This window comes from Callorhinchus milii, unplaced genomic scaffold (assembly GCF_018977255.1).
Source record: "Callorhinchus milii isolate IMCB2004 unplaced genomic scaffold, IMCB_Cmil_1.0 Scaffold370, whole genome shotgun sequence".
NCBI lineage: Eukaryota > Metazoa > Chordata > Chondrichthyes > Chimaeriformes > Callorhinchidae > Callorhinchus > Callorhinchus milii.
In genome coordinates, this window is record NW_024705111.1 from 1 (window position 1) to 20,381 (window position 20,381).

A 20,381-nucleotide genomic window follows, 5' to 3' on the forward strand; every position below is an offset into this window, starting at 1 on the left:
GTCTCAGGTTACAGTCGGGGTCTCAGGATACAGTCGGGGTCTCAGGATACAGTCGGGGTCTTAGGATACAGTCGGGGTCTCAGGATACAGTCGGGGTCTCAGGATACAGTCGGGGTCTCAGGATACAGTCGGGGTCTCAGGTTATAGTCGGGGTTTCAGGTTACAGTCGGGTCTCAGGTTACAGTCGGGGTCTCAGGATACAGTCGGGGTCTCACGATACAGTCGGGGTCTCAGGATACAGTCAAGGTCTCAGGATACAGTCGAAGTCTCAGGCTACAGTCGAGGTATTAGGCTACAGTCGGGGTCTCAGGCTACAGTCGGGGTCTCAGGATACAGTCGGGGTCTCAGGTTACAGTCGGGGTCTCAGGATACAGTCGGGGTCTCAGGATACAGTCGGGGTTTGGGCTATTGATACAATACACATTGAGGCCTTTCACATCGGGCGAACATTACAAAGTGCTCGACAGTCCAGGTTTGGCCCCCGAGCTGAGGGTGATGTTGGGTTGAGTTACAGTTGGTTTGGGATTGGATTATGGTTCGCCTTGTAGTGGCCTCTTCCTCCTCACTCTGGGCCTCTTCCTCCCCACTCTGGCCTCTCCTTCCTCACTATGGGCCTCGCCCTGCCCATCTGGGCCTCGCCCTCCCACTCTGGGCCTCTTCCTCCCACTCTGGGCCTCTCCTTCCTCACTATGGGCCTCGCCCTGCCCACTCTGGGCCTCGCCCTCCCCACTCTGGGCCTCTCCCTCCTCACTCTGGGCCTCGCCCTCCTCACTCTGGGCCTCTCCCTCCCCACTCTGGGCCTCTCCTTCCTCAGTACGGGCGTCTCCCTCCGCACTCTGGCCTCGCCCACCTCACTATGGGCCTCGCCCTCCACTCTGGCCCCTCTCCCTCACTTGGACCTCTCGCCCACTCTGGGCCTCTCCCTCCTCACTCTGGGCCTCTCCCTCCTCACTCTGGGCCTCTCCCTCCTCATTCTGGGCCTCGCCCTCCCCACTCTGGGCCTCGCCCTCCCCACTCTGGGCCTCGCCCTCCCACTCTGGGCCTCGCCCTCCCCACTCTGGGCCTCGCCCTCCCCACTCTGGGCCTCGCCCTCCCCACTCTGGGCCTCGCCCTCCCCACTCTGGGCCTCGCCCTCCCACTCTGGGCCTCGCCCTCCCACTCTGGGCCTCGCCCTCCCCACTCTGGGCCTCGCCCTCCCCACTCTGGGCCTCGCCCTCCCCACTCTGGGCCTCGCCCTCCCCACTCTGGGCCTCGTCCTTTGGAAGAGACGTAATCCCAGTCCAGGCTCTGGCTGTTCAGGGGGAAATGAAAGCTGCTGCGTCACTGGTGAAGAGAGGGAAGAGTCTCCTGGTGTCAAGGCCCACAGTCCCCCACATCACATTCATCTTCACGTCATGGCTGTCGCTGGGACCCCATTGTGTCAAATCCACTGATGTGTTGACGTACAAATCCAGTTCATTACACATTACTGAAGCTTTTTGAGACATTTAATGATATCAACACTGTATCAAAGGCAGCAATGATAATGATAATAACTGAGCCACTGGGTATTTGTTCCCAGTCCTGGACGGCTGCTTTAGTGTGGATCCCGTTACATTTCCCAGACGATAGGAACTCAATACATTACTCTGAATCTCTCCCATGTTTTGGTGCAATGAACAAACTCATTGTAAATCCCTTCCAGTCACTCCTGATATCAAACATAGGTTGACCCCGTGTTATGTTTAGAACTCTGAAGCTCGTGTACTGTCCCGCACCAGGCTTCGCGACCACATCACTCCAACCCTCGCCCTCGCTCACCTCCACTGGCTCCCCATCCCCCAGAGGATCCAATTCAAGATCCTCATCCTCACCTACAAGGCCATTCCCGGCCTCGCTCCCTCCTACCTCTCCGACCCACTATCCCCCACGTAGCTGCCCGTAACCTCCGTTCCTCTGGCTCCAGTCTGCTCCACGTCCCCCGCCCCTACCGCCCGACCATCGGTGGCCTTCAGCATCTCAGCCCCAAGGCTCTGGAACTCCATCCCCAGTGCCTTCGCCGCTTCCTCCCTTTCCTCCTTCAAGGCCGGTCTCAAGACCTTTCTCTTTGACCTTCACCCTTCAGCTCCCCTCTCGACTCTCTACCCCCTCCTCGTTCCCTCCCTTCCCTCCCCTTACCCTGACCATTCCCCCTCCTCGCTCCCTCCCTTCCCTCCCCTCACCCTGACCATTTCCCTCCAATGCTCGGGTCCTGACCCAACTGTACATCGCCTTGGGACGTCCTCCCGACGTGAAAGACGCTCTATAAATGGAATCTTGTTGTCTTTTTGTTGTTTAGGGTGTGTACCTACACACAGTGTGAGGTTAGGGTGTGTACCTACACACAGTGTGAGTTTAAGGTGTGTACCTACACACAGTGAGAGTTTAGGGTGTGTACCTACACACAGTGTGAGTTTAGGGTGTGTACCTACACACAGTGTGAGTTTAGGGTGTGTACCTACACACAGTGAGAGTTTAGGGTGTGTACCTACACACAGTGTGAGTTTAGGGTGTGTACCTACACACAGTGTGAGTTTAGGGTGTGTACCTACACACAGTGAGTTTAGTGTGTGTACCTACACACAGTGTGAGTTTAGGGTGTGTACCTACACACAGTGAGAGTTTAGTGTGTGTACCTACACACAGTGAGAGTTTAGGGTGTGTACCTACACACAGTGAGAGTTTAAGGTGTGTACCTACACACAGTGAGAGTTTAGGGTGTGTACCTACACACAGTGAGAGTTTAAGGTGTGTACCTACACACAGTGAGAGTTTAGTGTGTGTACCTACACAAAGCTCCTGAGGACATTTGAGGAGCTGAAATCTGACAGTAAAACCTGACACAGTATAAGTTTACTCACTGGTTATGTTCAGTCGGGTCCCGTTCCCACAGACATCTCCCTCCACACAGCATTGATAGACGGCAGCGTCACTGACTGTCACTCGTCTGAGTATCAGAATGTAGGTGTTATTGGAGGTGACTCTGGACGGCTGGAGACGCTGATTAACAACTTCGTGATCTGTTTTCCTTCCATTTGTATCATGTGTTAAAATCCACTCCCTCTGCTGTCCCGGGAGTTGTCGGTACCAGTGTACATCACTGTGGCTCACGTCTGCGTTCTTCATGGAGCACTGTAACCGGGCCGGGTGTCCCTCTGTGACACGTTCCAGGGTCGGGGACTGAATGAGGAGAGGAGCAGCCACACCTTTAAGGGACAAATCTCCGTCAGTTACAGTCCAGCCTGGAGGGAACAGTCCTACACTGATCACAGGCAATTAGTTTGTTTCAAATCAGTGACTAAACTAAATATTGTCACTAACATTACATTAAATTATAACAATTATATAATACATTTAATTGTATAATCCAACGTGAAGATTCTCCTCAATGGGACAGACCAAAGCTTTTATCTAATCCCGGGGAGTTTGGGGTAGGTATAGAGACCCAAGCCTTGGACTTTAACCAATGTGAGCACTGCCGACTGGCACTGCCGACACTTCCTGCTGCTTGTCCAGCTCGTATCACCGTGAGGTTACATATACTAAATTATAATAATAATCCTCGCATTTGATATAGCGCTTTTCACATCTTCTAGACGTCTCAAAATCCTTCACAGAATAGACTGTAAAGTTAATTGATGGTATATTTGTGGGCAAACAAGGCAGCTAATTGCGCAAAGCAGTGTCCCACAAACAGTCATAGATTGAAGTGACCAATTTATTTAATTTTTCTTGAGGGATTATTATCAGGCGTGTGGAGTACCTTAAATTTCCCAAGTCTTCGCCCGGCTGGGAATCAAACCCAGGTCTCTCGCTTGCGAGGCAAGTGCTCTAACCACTGAGCTGCCGGCCTCCTGCGTAGCTACATCATCCAGACCATCCAGAACCCTACAGTCCACGTCCTCTCCCGCACAAGGATCTGCGACACAATCACCCCATCCTCGCCCGACTCCACTGGCTTCCCATCACACAGAAGATGGAGTCCTGTACTCAATGGTTAGAGCACTCACCTTGCAAGCGAGACACCTGGGTTCAATTCCCGGCAGGTCAGGGCGAAACCTTGGGCAAGTGTCCTTACTCCACACACCTGATAGTAATCCCTCCAAAACAATAATAAATTGTTCTTTTGCGATCCACGACTGTTTGTGAGACACTGCTGTGCGCAATTGGCTGCCGCGTTTCACCCACAAATGTACAGTCAATTCACTTTACAGTGTATTCTGTACGTGGAGTCCTGCAGCTCAGTGGTTAGAGCACTCGCTTTGCAAGTGAGAGACCTGAGTTCTATTCCCGGGGGGTCAGGGCCAAACCTTGGGCAAGTTTCCTTACTCCACACAGAGCCTAATAATAATCCCTCCAAAACCAAAAATTGGTCATTTTCAATCTACGACTGTTTGTGGGACATTGCTGTGCGCAATTGGCTGCCGCGTTCGCCCACAGATATACAGTCAATTCACTTTACAGTGTGTTCTGTGAAGCGCTTTGGGACGTCCTCCAGACGTGAAAAGCGCTATATCAAATGCAAGGATTATTATTATTCTGTGAAATGCTTTGAGACGTCTGGAATACGTGACTATATCAAATGCAAGGATTATTATTATTATTAAATTATAGGATAAAGTTCAAGATCCTGTTCCTAACCTTCAAAGCCCTCCATGATCTTGTTCCCCACTACCTCGGCCACCTGCTAACTCCTGACCACCTGTTCACCCCCTCCACTCAGCGGGCTCTGGCTTGCTTCACGTCCCCCGCCTGGCTCACCCCAATATTGAGGTGTGCACCTTCTACCACTCTGCCCCCACCCTCTGGAACTCTATCTCGCTGTCCCTCCGCCTTACCCCCTCCCTCGACACCTTCAAGACCCAACTCAAGAGCCTTCTCTTCGAATGTGCTTTCGATCACCCAGATTCCCCCCCTTCCCTCCATCCTCCCACACCCTGACTCCCAGCTCGGGTCTGAAACTCTGTCTGTCCAGCCCCTTGGGACGTCCTCCTGACATGAAAGGCGCTATTCAAGTGTGATTTTGCTGGTGGTGTTGTAGCTATAGGACGTCTGTGGAACGACAGGATTCCTGTATAATATTATATAATGTTGTAACAGTGCTCTGGGGGACTGCAGACCCGTCTGCTTCAGAACCAGTACAATCAGATGCCAATCACATTGGTTATTTACCAGAGGTCTTACCTTGAGGCAAACTTCACTCCAAAGCTTTGCCCTTCCCTGGAGGTCTGACTGGTTCAGGATTGAGCAGGTTTGGGCACGGTTCCTGGTGCCTGGCTTGATAACAGGCACCAGGAACAAAAGGGGTGTAGAGGTGTTGGCAGGCAGGATAGATAGTTTGGTTATCATAGAACCATAGAATTATGCAGCACAGAAGGAGGCCATTCGGCCCATTGTGTCTGTGTTGGCTCTTTGAAAAGACCTATTCAATTCTCCCCCGCGCTCTCCCCAGAGCCCTGCACACCTGTCTCCCCCAAATAATTATCTACTTCTCTCACAAAAGTTATTAGCAAGTGTTTAAACTGGGCTCAGGGGTGGTTGGGGTAGTGTAAGACAGCACCCAACCAATTAGGGAAAACCTTAAAGCTTACAAGTGAAAACATAAACCCAAATATAACGGGTCTAACTCCAAAGGTTGGAGTAGAAGAAACAAAAAATGCTTATAAAGTAATTGGGAAAGGCATAAGACAATGGAGCTGTACTTGCATTAATACAAGAAGTCTGACAAGCAAGATGCGTGATCTGGAAGGCCTTGTAGGAGGTGACAGATTGGACATCATTAGCAACACAGAGATATGGTGGAATGACTCCAATCAATGGGATACACACCTGCAAAGTTATAAACTGTTCAGTAGGGACCGTATCAGGAGAAGAGGAGGTGGTGTGGCACGACATATAAACTCCATTAATGAGACACTAGTGAGTGAGGATATACAAAAGGAAAGGGCAGACACAGAATCACTTTGGGTAGAATTAAAAGATGGTAACGAGGTAAGCTATTACTGGGGTCTGCTATAGACTCCCAAGCCTGGGTGACAGCCTCAAAAAAAAGCTCCTGAGGACATTTGAGGAGCTGAAATCTGACAGTAAAATCTGGACACAGTATAAGTTTACTCACTGGTTACTTTGAGTCGGGTCCCGTTCCCACAGACATCTCCCCACACACAGCAGTGATAGACGGCAGCGTCACTGACTGTCACTCGTCTGAGTATCAGAATGTAGGTGTTATTGGAGGTGACTCTGGACGGCTGGAGACGCTGATTAACATCTTCGTGATCTGTTTTCCTTCCATTTGTATCATGTGTTAAAATCCACTCCTTATGCCGTCCCGGGAGTTGTCGGTACCAGTGTACATCGGTGCGGCTCACGTTGGCGTTCTTCATGGAGCACTGTAACCGGGCCGGGTGTCCCTCTGTGACACGTTCCAGGGTCGGGGACTGAATGAGGAGAGGATCAGCCGCACCTTTAAGGGACAAATCTCCGTCAGTTACAGTCCAGCCTGGAGGGAACAGTCCTACACTGATCACAGGCAATTAGTTTGTTTCAAATCAGTGACTAAACTAAATATCGTCACTAACATTATATTAAATTATAACAATTATATAATACATTTGATTGTATAATCCAACGTGAAGATTCTCCTCAATGGGACAGACCAAAGCTTTATCTAATCCCGGGGAGTTTGGGGTAGGTATAGAGACCCAAGCCTTGGACTTTAACCAATGTGAGCACTGCCGACTGGCACTGCCGACACTTCCTGCTGCTTGTCCAGCTCGTATCACCGTGAGGTTACATATACTAAATTATAATAATAATAATCCTTGCGTTTGATATAGAATACATCAACAACAACAACAACTTGGATTTATATAGCGTCCTCCACGCCGGACAGCGTCTCAGAGTGCTTTTCTATATCATTTCTATATCAACTGAGGCAATGGAGTGAAGAGCAACAGAGTGAGAATTCTGTTTGGGAATTAGGTGAGAGTGGGAATTAGGTGCAGGTGAGAACTTGTAAAAGAGAAACAAATCCCCCAAGAGCCTGCACAAAAGGTCACAGCCCTGTGGCGGTAGGTGTTGAGTGGGCGTTTAGTATATACGGAGTGTGAGCAAGCGAATAAAAGGTGTGAAATTACTTGTTTTTACCTACTTACCCCAAAACTGTTGAGACAAAACATGTCTGAAAACCTGGCAGGGCAGCTGAGACCCATTCCATGTACACTGTGTGCCATGTGGGAACTGCAGGATGGTTCATGTGTTCTGGACAAACACGTGTGTGTGTAGGAAGTACCCCCGGCAGCTTGAGCTGGAGCTCAGGGTCACTGAGCCTGAGGAGGGACTACAGTCACTACACAGGAAATGGGAGAACAAAGAATTTATGGATCGAACTTTTCAGGAGGTGGTCCCCCACAGCCACAGAGAGTTCAGGGGGTGGTCACCCCACAGCCACAGGGAGTAGGAGGTGGTCACCCCACAGCCACAAAGGGCTCAGAAGAAGGGTGAGTGGGTGACCATCCGATGTGGAGCAAAAAAAGAACAGGCAGAAATGCCCTAAGAGTGTGGCACTCACACACTGGTTCTCAGTACTGGATACCGGTGAGGACACCTCTGAGAGAAGAGTCCAAAGGTAACCGATGTTCAGGGGGACAAGGGGAGAAACACCAACGCTGCTGTTATCGGGGATACAAACAGTTAAAGGGACAGACAGGCGTATTTGCCATAAAGGCCGGGCTCGCGCCTGGTATGCTGCCTCCATGGGGTCGGGGTGCAGGACGTCACGGAACAGGTGCAAAATATCCTACAGGGGGGGAGAGAAAATCCGGAAGTTGTGGTCCACGTCGGGATCTATGATGTAGGTGATAAAAGGGCTGAGACCCCACAGGGAGAATATCAGAAGCTTGGGAAGAAGCTAAAGAGCAGGACCTCAACGGTGGTGATCTCGGGATTACTCCCAATGCCTTATACAACAACAACAACAACAAGATTCCATTTATAAAGCGCCTTTCACGTCAGGAGGACGTCCCAAGGAGCTGCACAGTTGGGTCATGACCCGAGCAGGGGGAAATGGTCAGGGTGAGGGGAGGGAAGGGAGGGAGCGAGGAGGGGGAAATGGTCAGGGTGAGGGAGGGAAGGGAGGGAGAGAGGAGGGGGAAGAGAGTCGAGAGGGGAGCTGAAGGCTCGGTCAAAGAGAAAGGTCTTGAGACCGGCCTTGAAGGAGGAAAGGGAGGAAGCGGCGAAGGCACTGGGGATGGAGTTCCAGAGCCTGGGGGCTGAGAGGCTGAAGGCCCGACCACCGATGGTAGGGCGGTTGGGGCGGGGGACGTGGAGCAGACCGGAGCCAGAGGAACGGAGGGTACGGGCAGGTAGGTAGGGGGATAGTAGGTCGGAGAGGTAGGAGGGAGCAAGGCCGTGAATGGCCTTGTAGGTGAGGATGAGGATCTTGAAATCAATCCTCTGGGTGATGGGGAGCCAGTGGAGGCGAGCGAGGGTGGGAGTGATGTGGTCCCGAAGCCTGGTGCGGGACAGTACACGAGCTGCAGAGTTCTGAATGACCTGCAGCTTGTGGAGGGAGGTGGCGGGAAGGCCGGCGAGGAGAGAGTTCCCGTAGTCCAGCCTTATACAAGTGAACACCAAACTGGGAGGATCAAACACATGAATGCCTGGCTGGAGAAATGGTGCAGGAAGGAGGGCTTCAGCTTTCTAAGCCACTGGGTCAAGTTCTGGGGCAGATGGGGCATGTGCACGAGGGATGGGTTTCACCTGAGCAGGGTTGGGACCAATGTCATTGCAACAAGGATAACAAATGCTGTTGGAAAGCATTTAAACTGATTTTGAGGGGGGATGGGGATCAGAATGAATGTCGAATTCAAGATCCTCATCCTCACCTACAAGGCCATTCACCCTGACCATTTCCCCCCAATGCTCGGGTCCTGACCCAACTGTACAGCGCCTTGGGACGTCTTCCCAACGTGAAAGGCGCTCTATAAATGGAATCTTGTTGTTGTAGCATCAGGGAGGGGAAACGAGTTACATATTGGATGAGGAGAGACAAACAGAAATGAAATAAGGAATAGTCCAGCAAACAGTGGAAAGAGATGGGGGAGAGATGTAAAGTGGATTAAGCCGATATTGGAGTACCTGTGTGTAAATGCACAGAGAGTGACGAATAATATTGGTGAGCTGCGACTCAAGGAGCCACATGGGGTTATGATGTAGTGGCAATTACGGAGACTTGGCTCAAGCAAGGACAGGAATGGGAGCTGAATATTCCTGGCTACATCCTATTCAGGAGGGATAGGGAAGGGAAAAAGGCAGGAGGGATGGCAATATTCATTAGGGACGCAGTCACAGTACTGGAACAGGACGATGTGTTAGTGGGTCCAAAAACTGAATCTATTTGGTTAGAGTTATGGAGCAGAAAAGGAGCTGTTACTGTTAGGTATTTACTATAGACCTCTAAATAGTGGGAAGGAGATAGATGAGCAAAATCTGCAGTAGATTTCGGAGAGATGCAAATCCAATAGAGTAGTGATAATGGGGGACTTCAATTATCCTCACATAGACTGGGAAACACAGCGTGTAAAGGGCAAGGAAGGGGAGGAATTCCTGAAATATGTGCAAGAGAACTTTCTGGATCAGTATGTTTCCAGCCCAACGAGGAAGGAAGCAGTGCTGGATTTAGTTCTGGGAAATGAAGTGGGGCAAGTGGAGCAGGTTTCAGCAGGAGAGCATCTGGACAACAGTGATCACAACATCATTAGGTTTAGAATAGTTATGGAAAAGGACCACAATCAATCAAAGGTAAAGGTAAAGACTCTCAATTGGAAGCGGGCTAACATCAGTGAGTTAAAAAGGGACCTGGCCAAGATAGACTGGAAAAAAAATTGGCAGGTAATACAGCAAACGAACAATGGGAAGCCTTTCAGGAGGAGATAGTTCGGGGACAGAGCAAATACATTCTCACAAAGGGGAAAGGTAGGACAGTCAAACCTCCCTGGATGACTAAGGAAATTGGGATTAAAATGAAACAGAAAAAAGAGGCTTATGACAAATGTCAGGTCCAAAACACACAGGATAGTCAAATAGAATGTAGGAAGTACAGAGGAGAAGTGAAAAGGGAAATAAGAGGGGTGAAGAGATTGCTATAGACTCCCAAGCCTGGGTGACGGCCTCGATCTGGAACTGTGGCATGAGATAAGGAAGGTGACCAGCAAGGGACCAACCACAGTAGTTGGAGATTTTAAACTTACCGGAGATTGACTGGGATAGCCATGTGTCTGCTGGTGAAACAGGGAAGGGGTTTCTCGAGTTAAGGGAAGGCTGTTTTATGACTCAGTTTGTATAGAGCCAACAAAGGGAGATAACATCTTGGATTTAATAATGAGCAACAGATGATCAAATCTTCACCATTAGACATCACAGAACAGGTGTGAAACCTTCTATAGGGGGAAGGGGAACATCCAGAAGTCGGGGTCCATGTTGGCATCCATGATGTAGGGGCAAAAATGGCCTGAGATCCTACAGGGAGAGTATCAGAAGTTAGGGAAAAAGCTAAAGAGTAGGACCTCAAAGGTGGTGATCTCTGGATTACTCCCAGAGCCTCGTGCAAGTGAGTTCGGGAGCGGAGTCAAGGAGGAGGAGTGGAGCTGAGGCCTAGCAGCGGGTATTAAAACCCCACGAGGTGAGGGGTGTCGCACATCTACAAAAGTGATTTTGGCATGACGTCATAACTAAAAAATGGCCTGGCAGCCCCGGTCACTGCCATCCCAGCCATCACCACACAGCCTGAGGGCTGATGCCAACCCACTTATTGCTCGCTCCCGGTCTCTGTGTGCTCCCCGCCCGAGCCTCCCCCTCCACTCTAAATGTCTCTCCTCCCACCCCTCAATGTCTCTCCTCCCACCCCCCTCTATCCGCTACTCCCCTCTGACCTTCTCTCCCACCGCCCTCCCCGCCTTCTCTCTCTCCACGACCCCATCACCGCTGCCCTCTGCTCCAGCCTCGGCATCCTCCACCGGGCTCTTCGTGGCTCCCGGCACTGGCTGTCCCAGAGCAGCCACCCCACGTGTCCCATTACTCACTCCCTCCGCTCAAACCGCCTCCTTAAGGCAAACACAACTTCCCCCTCCATCATACGTAGACCTCCACAACTCTCCATTCACACCACTCTCTACAGCCATCTCCCTGTACGCCCCCAAATCCTCTCCGCATCACTCTCTCCTCCCTTTCCTCACCACCAGCAAACCCACCCGCATTTCCTTTCAAAATGTCCGTTCCCTCTCTAACAAAGCCCTCACCACCCATGACCTCATCCTGGATGATCACCTCGACATTCTTGGGTTCATCGAAACATGGCTCTCCCCCAATGTCCCCTTCCCCCGAGTTGAAGCCTCCCCTCCAGGCTACACCTTCACCACACCCCCCGGCCAAATCAACATGGTGGCGGGGTAGACCTCATCTCCAAAGCCTCCCTTGGCCTCACTCCCTACTCCTCTGGCTGCTTCCCCTCCTTCAAGAACCTCACCCTCTTCCATCCCTCTCTCCCATTGAAAATCCTCCTCGTCTACCCGCCCCTAAGCCCCCCGGCTCCTTCCTCTCTACATCTCTACTCTCCTCTCTTCCCTGTCCCTCTGCTCCAAGCGCCTGCTCATAATGGGCGATTTCAATCTCCACCTAAACTCCCCTTACACCACTTCTGCCGATTTCACTGTCCTCCTCTCCTTAAACCTCATCCTTCGCATAAACTCACCCACCCACAACCTTGGTCATGCCCTCGACCTCGTCATTACCCACGGCCTTGACATTTCCGACCTTAGCACAGTGGACAAGGCCATTTCGGATCACTTCCTCATCTCATTCTCCTCTCACATCCCTCTCTCCTCCACCAAGCCCTCAACCATTATCTACCACCCGTGGAAAAGGCTACCCCCTGAGACCCTCACAAACGCCCTCTCATCATCAAACATCCTATCCCTCTGGCCTTCCACGCACAGAGATCCTAAAGCAGCCGTCCAGTTGCTCCCTGATCATCCCTCATCCACCTTCAACTCCCTCTTCCCCCTAAAATCCAGGACCATCTCCAAACCCACCCGATCCCCCTGGTACAACCACCATCTCCAAACCCACCCGATCCCCCTGGTACAACAACCATCTCCAAACCCACCCGATCCCCCTGGTACAACCATCTCCAAACCCTCCCGATCCCCCGGTACCACAACCATCTCCAACCCCTCCCGATCCCCCGGTACCACAACCATCTCCAACCCCTCCCGATCCCCCGGTACCACCACCATCTCCAAACCCACCCGATCCCCCTGGTACAACAACCATCTCCAAACCCACCCGATCCCCCTGGTACAACCATCTCCAAACCCACCCGATCCCCCTGGTACAACAACCATCTCCAAACCCCCGATCCCCCTGGTACAACAACCATCTCCAAACCCTCCCGATCCCCCTGGTACAACAACCATCTCCAAACCCTCCCGATCCCCCTGGTACAACAACCATCTCCAAACCCACCCGATCCCCCTGGTACAACAACCATCTCCAAACCCACCCGATCCCCCTGGTACAACCACCATCTCCAAACCCTCCCGATCCCCCTGGTACAACCACTGTCTCCAATCCCACCCGTTCCCCCCGATACAACAACCCTCATCCTTCACTCATTCCTCCCCATCTCTCCCTCCTCTTTCTCACCAACCACCACTTCAATGAAACCCACCACCTGCTGCCTCGACCCCTTCCCCACCAACTTGCTGGTCACACAGCTCCCCCTCCTCTGCCCACTACTGGCTGACGTCATCAACCAGTCCCTCTCCTCTGGATCAGTCCCTGACCCCTCAAAACTGCTGTCATCACCCCCCTCCTCAAAAACCCTCCCGAGATCCCTCAAACCCCGGCCACTATCGCCATATATCTAACCTGCCCTTCCTCGCAAAAGTTCTAGATCGCGTTGTTGCCAACCAACTCCGCGCACACCTCTCCTCCCACTCCCTCTTCGAACCCCTCCAGTCCGGTTTCCGCCCACCGGACAGTACAGAGACTGCGCTCGTGAAAGTCAAAATGACATCCTCTCTATCTGTGACCGGGGCTCCCTCTGCCTCCTTGTCCTCCTGGACCTCTCTGTCATGTTTGACACAGTCGATCACTCCATCCTCCTCCACCACCTTTCCTTCGTTATCCACCTCAGTGGGACCGCACTCGCCCGGTTCGAGTCCTGTCTCACAAACCACCAGCAGTACATCTGCACAAATAGCTTCTCCCGCTCTCACACGGTCACCTGCGGGTACCCCAAGGATCCATCCTTGGCCCCCTCCTCTTTCTGACCTACATGCTCCCTCTTGGGGATGTCATCCGCAGACATGGGGTACATTTCCACATGTACGCGGATGACACTCAAATCTATTTTTCCACCTCACTTTGCGCCCCCCCCAGTCCCCAATGTTCTGCCTGTCAGACCTCAGGGGTTGGATGAGCGCAAACTTCCTTCAGCTGAACGTTGACAAGACGGAAGCCATACTCTTTGGCTCTCGTCAACGTCTGAAATCTCACGGTTCTCACCTCCTCCACCTGCCCGACCTCCCCCTAAAACTCTCCGAACCCATACGCAACCATACGCAACCCAGGCATCAGGTTCGACCCCCAGTTATCCTTCCTCCCCCACATCCGGTCCCTCACCAGCACCGCCTTCTTCCACATCCGACACATCGCCCGTCTCCGCCAATACCTCTCCCCAAAAGCCACTGAAACCCTGGTCCAGGCCTTTGTCACCTCTCGGCTGCACTACTCTAACGCCCTCCTCACCGGCCTCCCCTCCACTGCCATCCATCAAATCCTGATCATTCAAACCTCTGCCGCCCGCACCAAACCCCTCTCCCCGATCCCCCAGTCCTGGCCCTCCCCCCACACCCAAACCCCTCCCCGATCCCCCCAGTCCTGGCCCTCCCCCCCACACCCAAACCCCTCTCCCCGATCCCCCCAGTCCTGGCCCTCCCCCCACACCCACACCCCACTCCCCGATCCCCCCAGTCCTGGCCCTCTCCCCCACACCCAAACCCCACTCCCCGATCCCCCAGTCCTGGCCCTCCCCCCACACCCAACCCCACTCCCCGATCCCGCCAGTCCTGGCCCTCCCCCCACACCCAAACCCCTCTCCCTGATCCCCCAGTCCTGGCCCTCCCCCCACACCCAAACCCCTCTCCCCGATCCCCCCAGTCCTGGCCCTCCCCCCACACCCAAACCCCTCTCCCTGATCCCCCCAGTCCTGGCCCTCCCCCCACACCCAAACCCCTCTCCCCGATCCCCCAGTCCTGGCCCTCCCCCCACACCCAAACCCCACTCCCCGATCCCCCAGTCCTGGCCCTCCCCCACCCCCCCACCCGATCCCCCAGTCCTGGCCCTCCCCCCAACACCCAAACCCCACTGCCCGATCCCCCCAGTCCTGGCCCTACCCCCCACACCCAAACCCCACTGCCTGATCCCCCCAGTCCTGGCCCTCCCCCCCACACCCAAAGCCCACTCCCCGATCCCCCCTGTCCTGGCCCTCCACCCCCCACCCCCAAACCCCTCTCCCCACTCCCCCCAGTCCTGGTCAGACTGCACCGGCTCCTGTCCCGGAGAGGATCCACTTCAAGATCCTCACTCTTGTCTTCAAATCCCTCCACTCCTCTGCCCCTCCGACCTCTCTGACCTCCTCTCTCCTCACAACAGTACCCATTGCCTTTGTTCCTCAGGTCTGACCTCCTCCTCGTCCCCCGAGGCCTCCGCTCCCCCATCGGTGGCTGTGCCTTCAGCCACTGCGTCCCGAGGCTCTGGAACTCCCTCCCTCACTCCCTTCCCCTCATCCCCTCTCTTCCCATTCTCAGGTCTCAGCTGAAGACCCTTCTTTTCGACCTTTGGTCACCTTCCCCACTAACCCTGGCTCCTCCCCCTCCCCCTGGCCCTCCCCTGGCCCCTCCCCCTGACACCTGCCCCTCCCCCTGGCTCCTCCCCCTGGCACCTGCCCCTCCCCCTCTCCGGGCTCCTCCCCCTCACCTAGCTCCTCCCCCTCCCTGGCCCCTCCCCTCCCCTGGCTCCTCCCCTGCCATGGCTCCTCCCCCTCCTCTTGACTCCTCCCCCTGACTCCTGTCCCTCCCCCTCCCCCAGTTCCTCCCCCTCCCTGGCTCCTCCCCTCCCCTGGCTCCTCCCCTGCCATGGCTCCGCCTCCCTCTGGCTCCTCCCCCTCCCCCTGGCTCGGCCCCGTTACTGTGACGTGCTCTGAGACGCTGTTGGGTGTGAGGGCGCTATATAAATCCAAGTTGTTGTTGTTATCAAAACAGTAGATCAAATGCATGAATTCATGGCTGGAGATATGGTGCAGAAAGCAGAGCTTCCGGTTCCATAAGACCATAAGACGTAGGAGCAGGAGTAGGCCATTCAGCCCCTCGAGCCTGCCCCGCCATTTAATAAGATCATGGCTGATCCTCTAACCTAATTCCATTTACCCGCCATATCCCTTAAATCCCTCTATCCTTCAGAAATTTATCAACCTCAGTCTTGAATATGTTCAAGGACTGAGTATCCACTCCTCTGGGGAAGAGAATGCCACAAATTCACTACCCTCCGAGTGAAGACATGTTTCCTCAACTCACCTCCGCTAAGGCGATTAAAAACACGGTTATGGCCCTAGAAAGGGACAATGTACTACAGGGCACAAAAATCTATTTGGTTAGAGTTAAGGAGCAGAAAAGGAGCTGTTACTGTTAGGTGTGTACTACAGACCTCCAAATAGTGGGAAGGAGATAGATGAGCAAATCTGCAAAACCAATAGAGTAGTGATAATGGGAGACTTCAATTATTCTCACATAGACTGGCAAAATAACAGGGTAAAGGGCAAGGATTCCTGAAATGTGTGCTGGATAACTTTCAGATCAGTATGTTTCCAGTCCAACGAGGAAGGAAGAAGTGCTGTGTCTAGTTTTGGGGAATGAAGTGGCGCAGGTTTTAGGAGGAGAGGATCTGGAAAACAGTGATCACAACATCATTAGGTTTAGAGTATTTATGGCCAGGGACAAGGAGCAATCAAAGGTAAAGGTAGTCAACTGGAAGAGTGCAAATATCAATGAGTTAAAGAGGGGCCAACCAAGGTGGACTGGAAAGAAAGATTGGCAGGTAAAATGAGCAATGGGAAGCCTTCAATGAGGAGATAGTTTGGGGACAGAACAAATACATTCCCACAAGTGGGAAAGGAGGGCATCCAAACCTCCCTGGATGAATAAGGAAATTTGGATTAAAACCAGAAAAGGGAGGCTTATGATAAATGTCAGGTCCACAATACAGAAGATAATCAAATAGAATATAGTTAGCCAGTCAGCGGCAGGAGAGCGAGGGCCGAGGGGTGAGGGCCGAGGGGCAGGGCGAGGGGCGAGAGGTGGGGCAGGGCGAAGGGTGGGGCAGGGTGAGGGGCGGGGCGAGGGGCGGGGCGAGGAGAGCAGGCAGTGTCAGCGGATAAAAAACAGTGAGAAAATTAAAAGTGACATCAGAGCAACGTCAATATCAACACTAACTACAGACTAACAGTAACAACTATCAACACATCACACACCACGGAATTAACTTGATTAACTTACCTTGATTGATTTAACTTAACTTGATCAACTTAATTGGATCAACTTGATTAAATTAAAAATTATTTAACTTAAGTTAACTAACTAACTCAAGTTGGAAGAGGTGACAATGGCCCGGCAGGTGTTATGTGAGGAGTGTGCCATGTGGGAGCTGACGGAGGGCAGTCTGACCCCGGGCGACCACATCTGCAGAAGATGTCTGCAACTGAGGCAGCTCCAGCTCAGAGTGGCGGAGTGGCTCAGAGTGTCAGAGTGGCGGAGCTGGAGTCCGAGGTGCAGACACTGCGGAGTATCAGAGACAGTGAGTGCTTCCTGGATAGCGACATCCTGGAGCCAGTCACTCCCCTGAGGGAATATACGCTCAACATTGATTATGGTCAGGATAGGTCAATGGACAGTCAGGAGGTCGGGGGGACAACGGAAAGAGTGGTAGTAAATCCGGCATTAACCTGGAACAACACGTATGAGATCCTTGGAACTTGTATCGACAAGGAAGCCGGTGAGGGGGCAGGAAAAACTATCTCTAACACTGGGGCAAACGAGCGGATAGTTGTCGTCATTGGTGACGAGTCTGTTAGACAGACAGACGCCATCATCTGCAACCCCAACCAAAGGCTTCGCTGCCTCCCTGGGGCCGGGGTGAAGGAGGTCTCGGCAGGGCGAGAGGATAACTTAAAATACGAGGGTAAGGATCCGTTGGTGGTACTTCACATCAGTACCAATGACATCAGTAGAGTCGACCAAGATGACTTGAGAAGGGAATTCGAAGAGCTGGGGTCCAAATTGAAGGCGAGATCATCGAAGGCGGTAATATCGGGACTACTGCCTGTACCGTATGACAACTGGTACAGGAACAAACAAATTAAGGACTGCAACGCGTGGCTGAAAGAGTGGTGCGGAACTCAGGGGTTCTTTTTATGAGCCATTGGCACGAGTATTGGGGGAAAAGAGAGCTCTTTCAGAGAAGAGGCTGCATTTAAATCGGGCTGGGACAAATGTCCGAGCTAAATGAATTAACAGGGAAATAAGTAGGAATTTAAACTGGTAAAGGGGGGAATATATAGGTAAGAGAAACCATAAGTTAGCATTAGAAACAGTAAAGATGACAGTGCAGAATAGCAGCAGATAATAGGAATATGTTAACGAGGGGTAAGAAGCTTTGGCAAAGCAGATAAGGAATCAGAGAGTAGAGGAAATGGTAGGAAATTAAACATGTTATAGCTGAATGCACGAAGCATTCAAAATAAAACTGATGAACTAAAGGCACAGATACACACATATGGGTACGATCGAGTGTCCATCACTGAAACGTCGTTTCAAGGAGATCGAGGGTAGGAGTTAAATATTCCAGGGTTCTCAGTTTACAGGAAAGACAGGCACTGTGGGAAACAAGGTGGGGGGGGGGGGGGGGGAGAGCCCTGTTAATTAGGGATGAAATAAAAGCAGTGGAGAGGAAGGATCTGAAATCCGATGACCAGGAGGTAGAGACAATATGGGTGGAAATAAAAAATAATAAAGTGCAGAAAATATTAATGGGAGTGGTTTATGGACCCCAAACAGCCATCACAGGTATCAATCAGGAAATCAGTGGAGTGTGCAGGAAAGGTACAGCGATAATAGTGGGTGATTTCAATCTCCACATAGATTGGAAAAACCAAATCGGCAAAAGTAGGTCAGAAGAAGAGTTCATTGAGTGTATGAGAGATAACTTTCTGGAGCAGCCGAGGAACCAACTGGGACAGGCCATCCTAGACCTTGTTTTGTGTAACGAAACGGCGAGTTGGCAGTGTAGGTATTAAGAGTCCTCGAGGGCAGAGTGATCACAATATGATTGAATTCTGCATTAAGTTAGAGAGGGATATAGTTAAATCCGAGGCAAGTATTCTGAATTTAAATAGGGCTAATTTTGTAGGTATGAGGAAAGATTTAGGTAAAATAGACTGGAGAATCAGATTAAGAGGTAAAAATGTAGACCAACAGTGGCAAATATTTAAGGATGTAGTGCATAATTCTCAGCGGTCGCATATTCCCTTTGCGGAATAAGAGCACCACAGGGAAAGCAATTGATCCGTGGCTAACCTGAGCAGTAGGGAAAGCATCAAATTAAAAGAAAAGGCTTATAAAACTGCCAAGAAAAGCAGCAAATCTGAAGATTGGGAGAGTTTTAGAAACCAGCAAAATAAAACTAAAAAACTCATTAAGAGCGAGAAAAAGGAGTATGAGGGTGAGCGAGCGATGAACACTAAGTCTGATTGTAAAAGTTTTTATAAATACATTAAGAGGAATAGGCTGTGAGAGTAAATGTAGGTCCACTACAGTCAGAGACGGGAGAAGTTGTAATGGGGGATAAGGACACGGCAGAGTCCCTAATGGGTACTTTGCATCTGTCTTCACCCGAGAAGACACAACCAGTCTGTCAGCAATACAGATGCACCAAAGGGATAAGGACAGGGAGCAACTTAGGGAAATTTTCATTAGTAGAGAATTGGTGTTGGGAAACTGTTAGCACTAAAATGTGACAAATCCCTGGTCCGGATTCCAGGGTTTTAAAAGAGGAGCTTATGAGATAGTGGAGGCCTTGTGTCTGATCTTCCAAAATTCCTTGGATTCTGGAACAGTCCCCATGGATTGGAAGATCGCAAATGTCACACCACTATTTAAAAAAGGTGGAAAGGAAAAGATGGGGAACTATAAGGCAATTAGTCTCACATCAGTGATAGGAAAAATGTTAGAATCATTAATAATAATAATCCTTGCATTTGATATAGCGCTTTTCACGTCGGGAGGACATCCCATAGCGCTTCACAGAACACACTGTAAAGTGAATTGACTGTATATTTGTGGGCGAACGCGGCAGCCAATTGCGCACAGCAATGTCCCACAAACAGTCGTAGATTGAAAATGACCAATTTATTATTGTTTTTGGTTTTGGAGGATTATTATTAGGCTCTGTGTGGAGTAAGGAAACTTGCCCGAGGTTTGGCCCTGACCCCCCGGGGATTGAACTCAGGTCTCTCGCTCGCAAAGCGAGTGCTCTAACCACTGAGCTACAGGACTCCACATTGATTAAGGATGTGGTAGTGTGGTATTTAGGGCACAATATAATTAGGCCAAGTCAACATGGCTTTACAAAAGGGAGGTCACGTTTGACAAATCTCAGAGTTTTTTGAGGATATTTCCAGTAAACTCGATAAGGGTGAATCATTGTTGTGGTCTATTTGGACTTCCAGAAGGCATTCGATAAGGTGCCGCATAAAAGGTTAGTCCAAAAGATAAGGGCCCATGGAATTGGGGGGAACATATTAACGTGGATTGGGGAATGGTTAACGGGTGGGAAACAAAGAGTAGGGATAAACGGGTCCTTTTCAGATTGGCGGGATGTGACTACTGGAGTGCCACAAGGATCAGTCCTTGGGCCTCAGCTATTTACCATCTATATCAACGATCTTGATGAGGACATCAAAGTTAATATATCTAAATTTGCGGATGACACAAAACTAAGAGGAAGTGCCAACACAGAGGACGACATTAAAAAAAATGCAGCGCGACATAGATAGGTTAGGTGATTGGGCAGGTAGGTGGGACATGAAGTATAATGTAGGGAAGTGAGAAGTCATCCACCTCCGGAGCAAAAACAGTAGAGCGGGTTATTGTTTAGAAGGGGAGAGATTGGAATGTGTCAGCGTCCAGAGGGACTTGGGTGTCCTTGTACACAATCACAGAAAGTTAGTCTGCAGGTGCGGCAGCGATTAG

At 51.3% G+C, this 20,381-nt stretch overlaps 1 protein-coding gene across 1 annotated transcript in view; it reads right to left on the minus strand.

Moving 5' to 3' along the window:
- Nucleotides 1–2,839: 2,839 nt before the first annotated feature.
- Nucleotides 2,840–20,381, minus strand: part of LOC103172311 — a 32,503-nt gene continuing 14,961 nt past the window's right edge. Inside the window, exons 2-3 of the mRNA XM_042346174.1 lie at nt 6,137–6,481; nt 2,840–3,224 (exon numbers count right to left, since the gene is read on the minus strand). Coding sequence (XP_042202108.1) covers nt 2,872–3,224; nt 6,137–6,481 — 698 coding nt within the window. The 3' untranslated portion in view covers nt 2,840–2,871. The remainder of the gene's footprint in view (nt 3,225–6,136; nt 6,482–20,381) is intronic.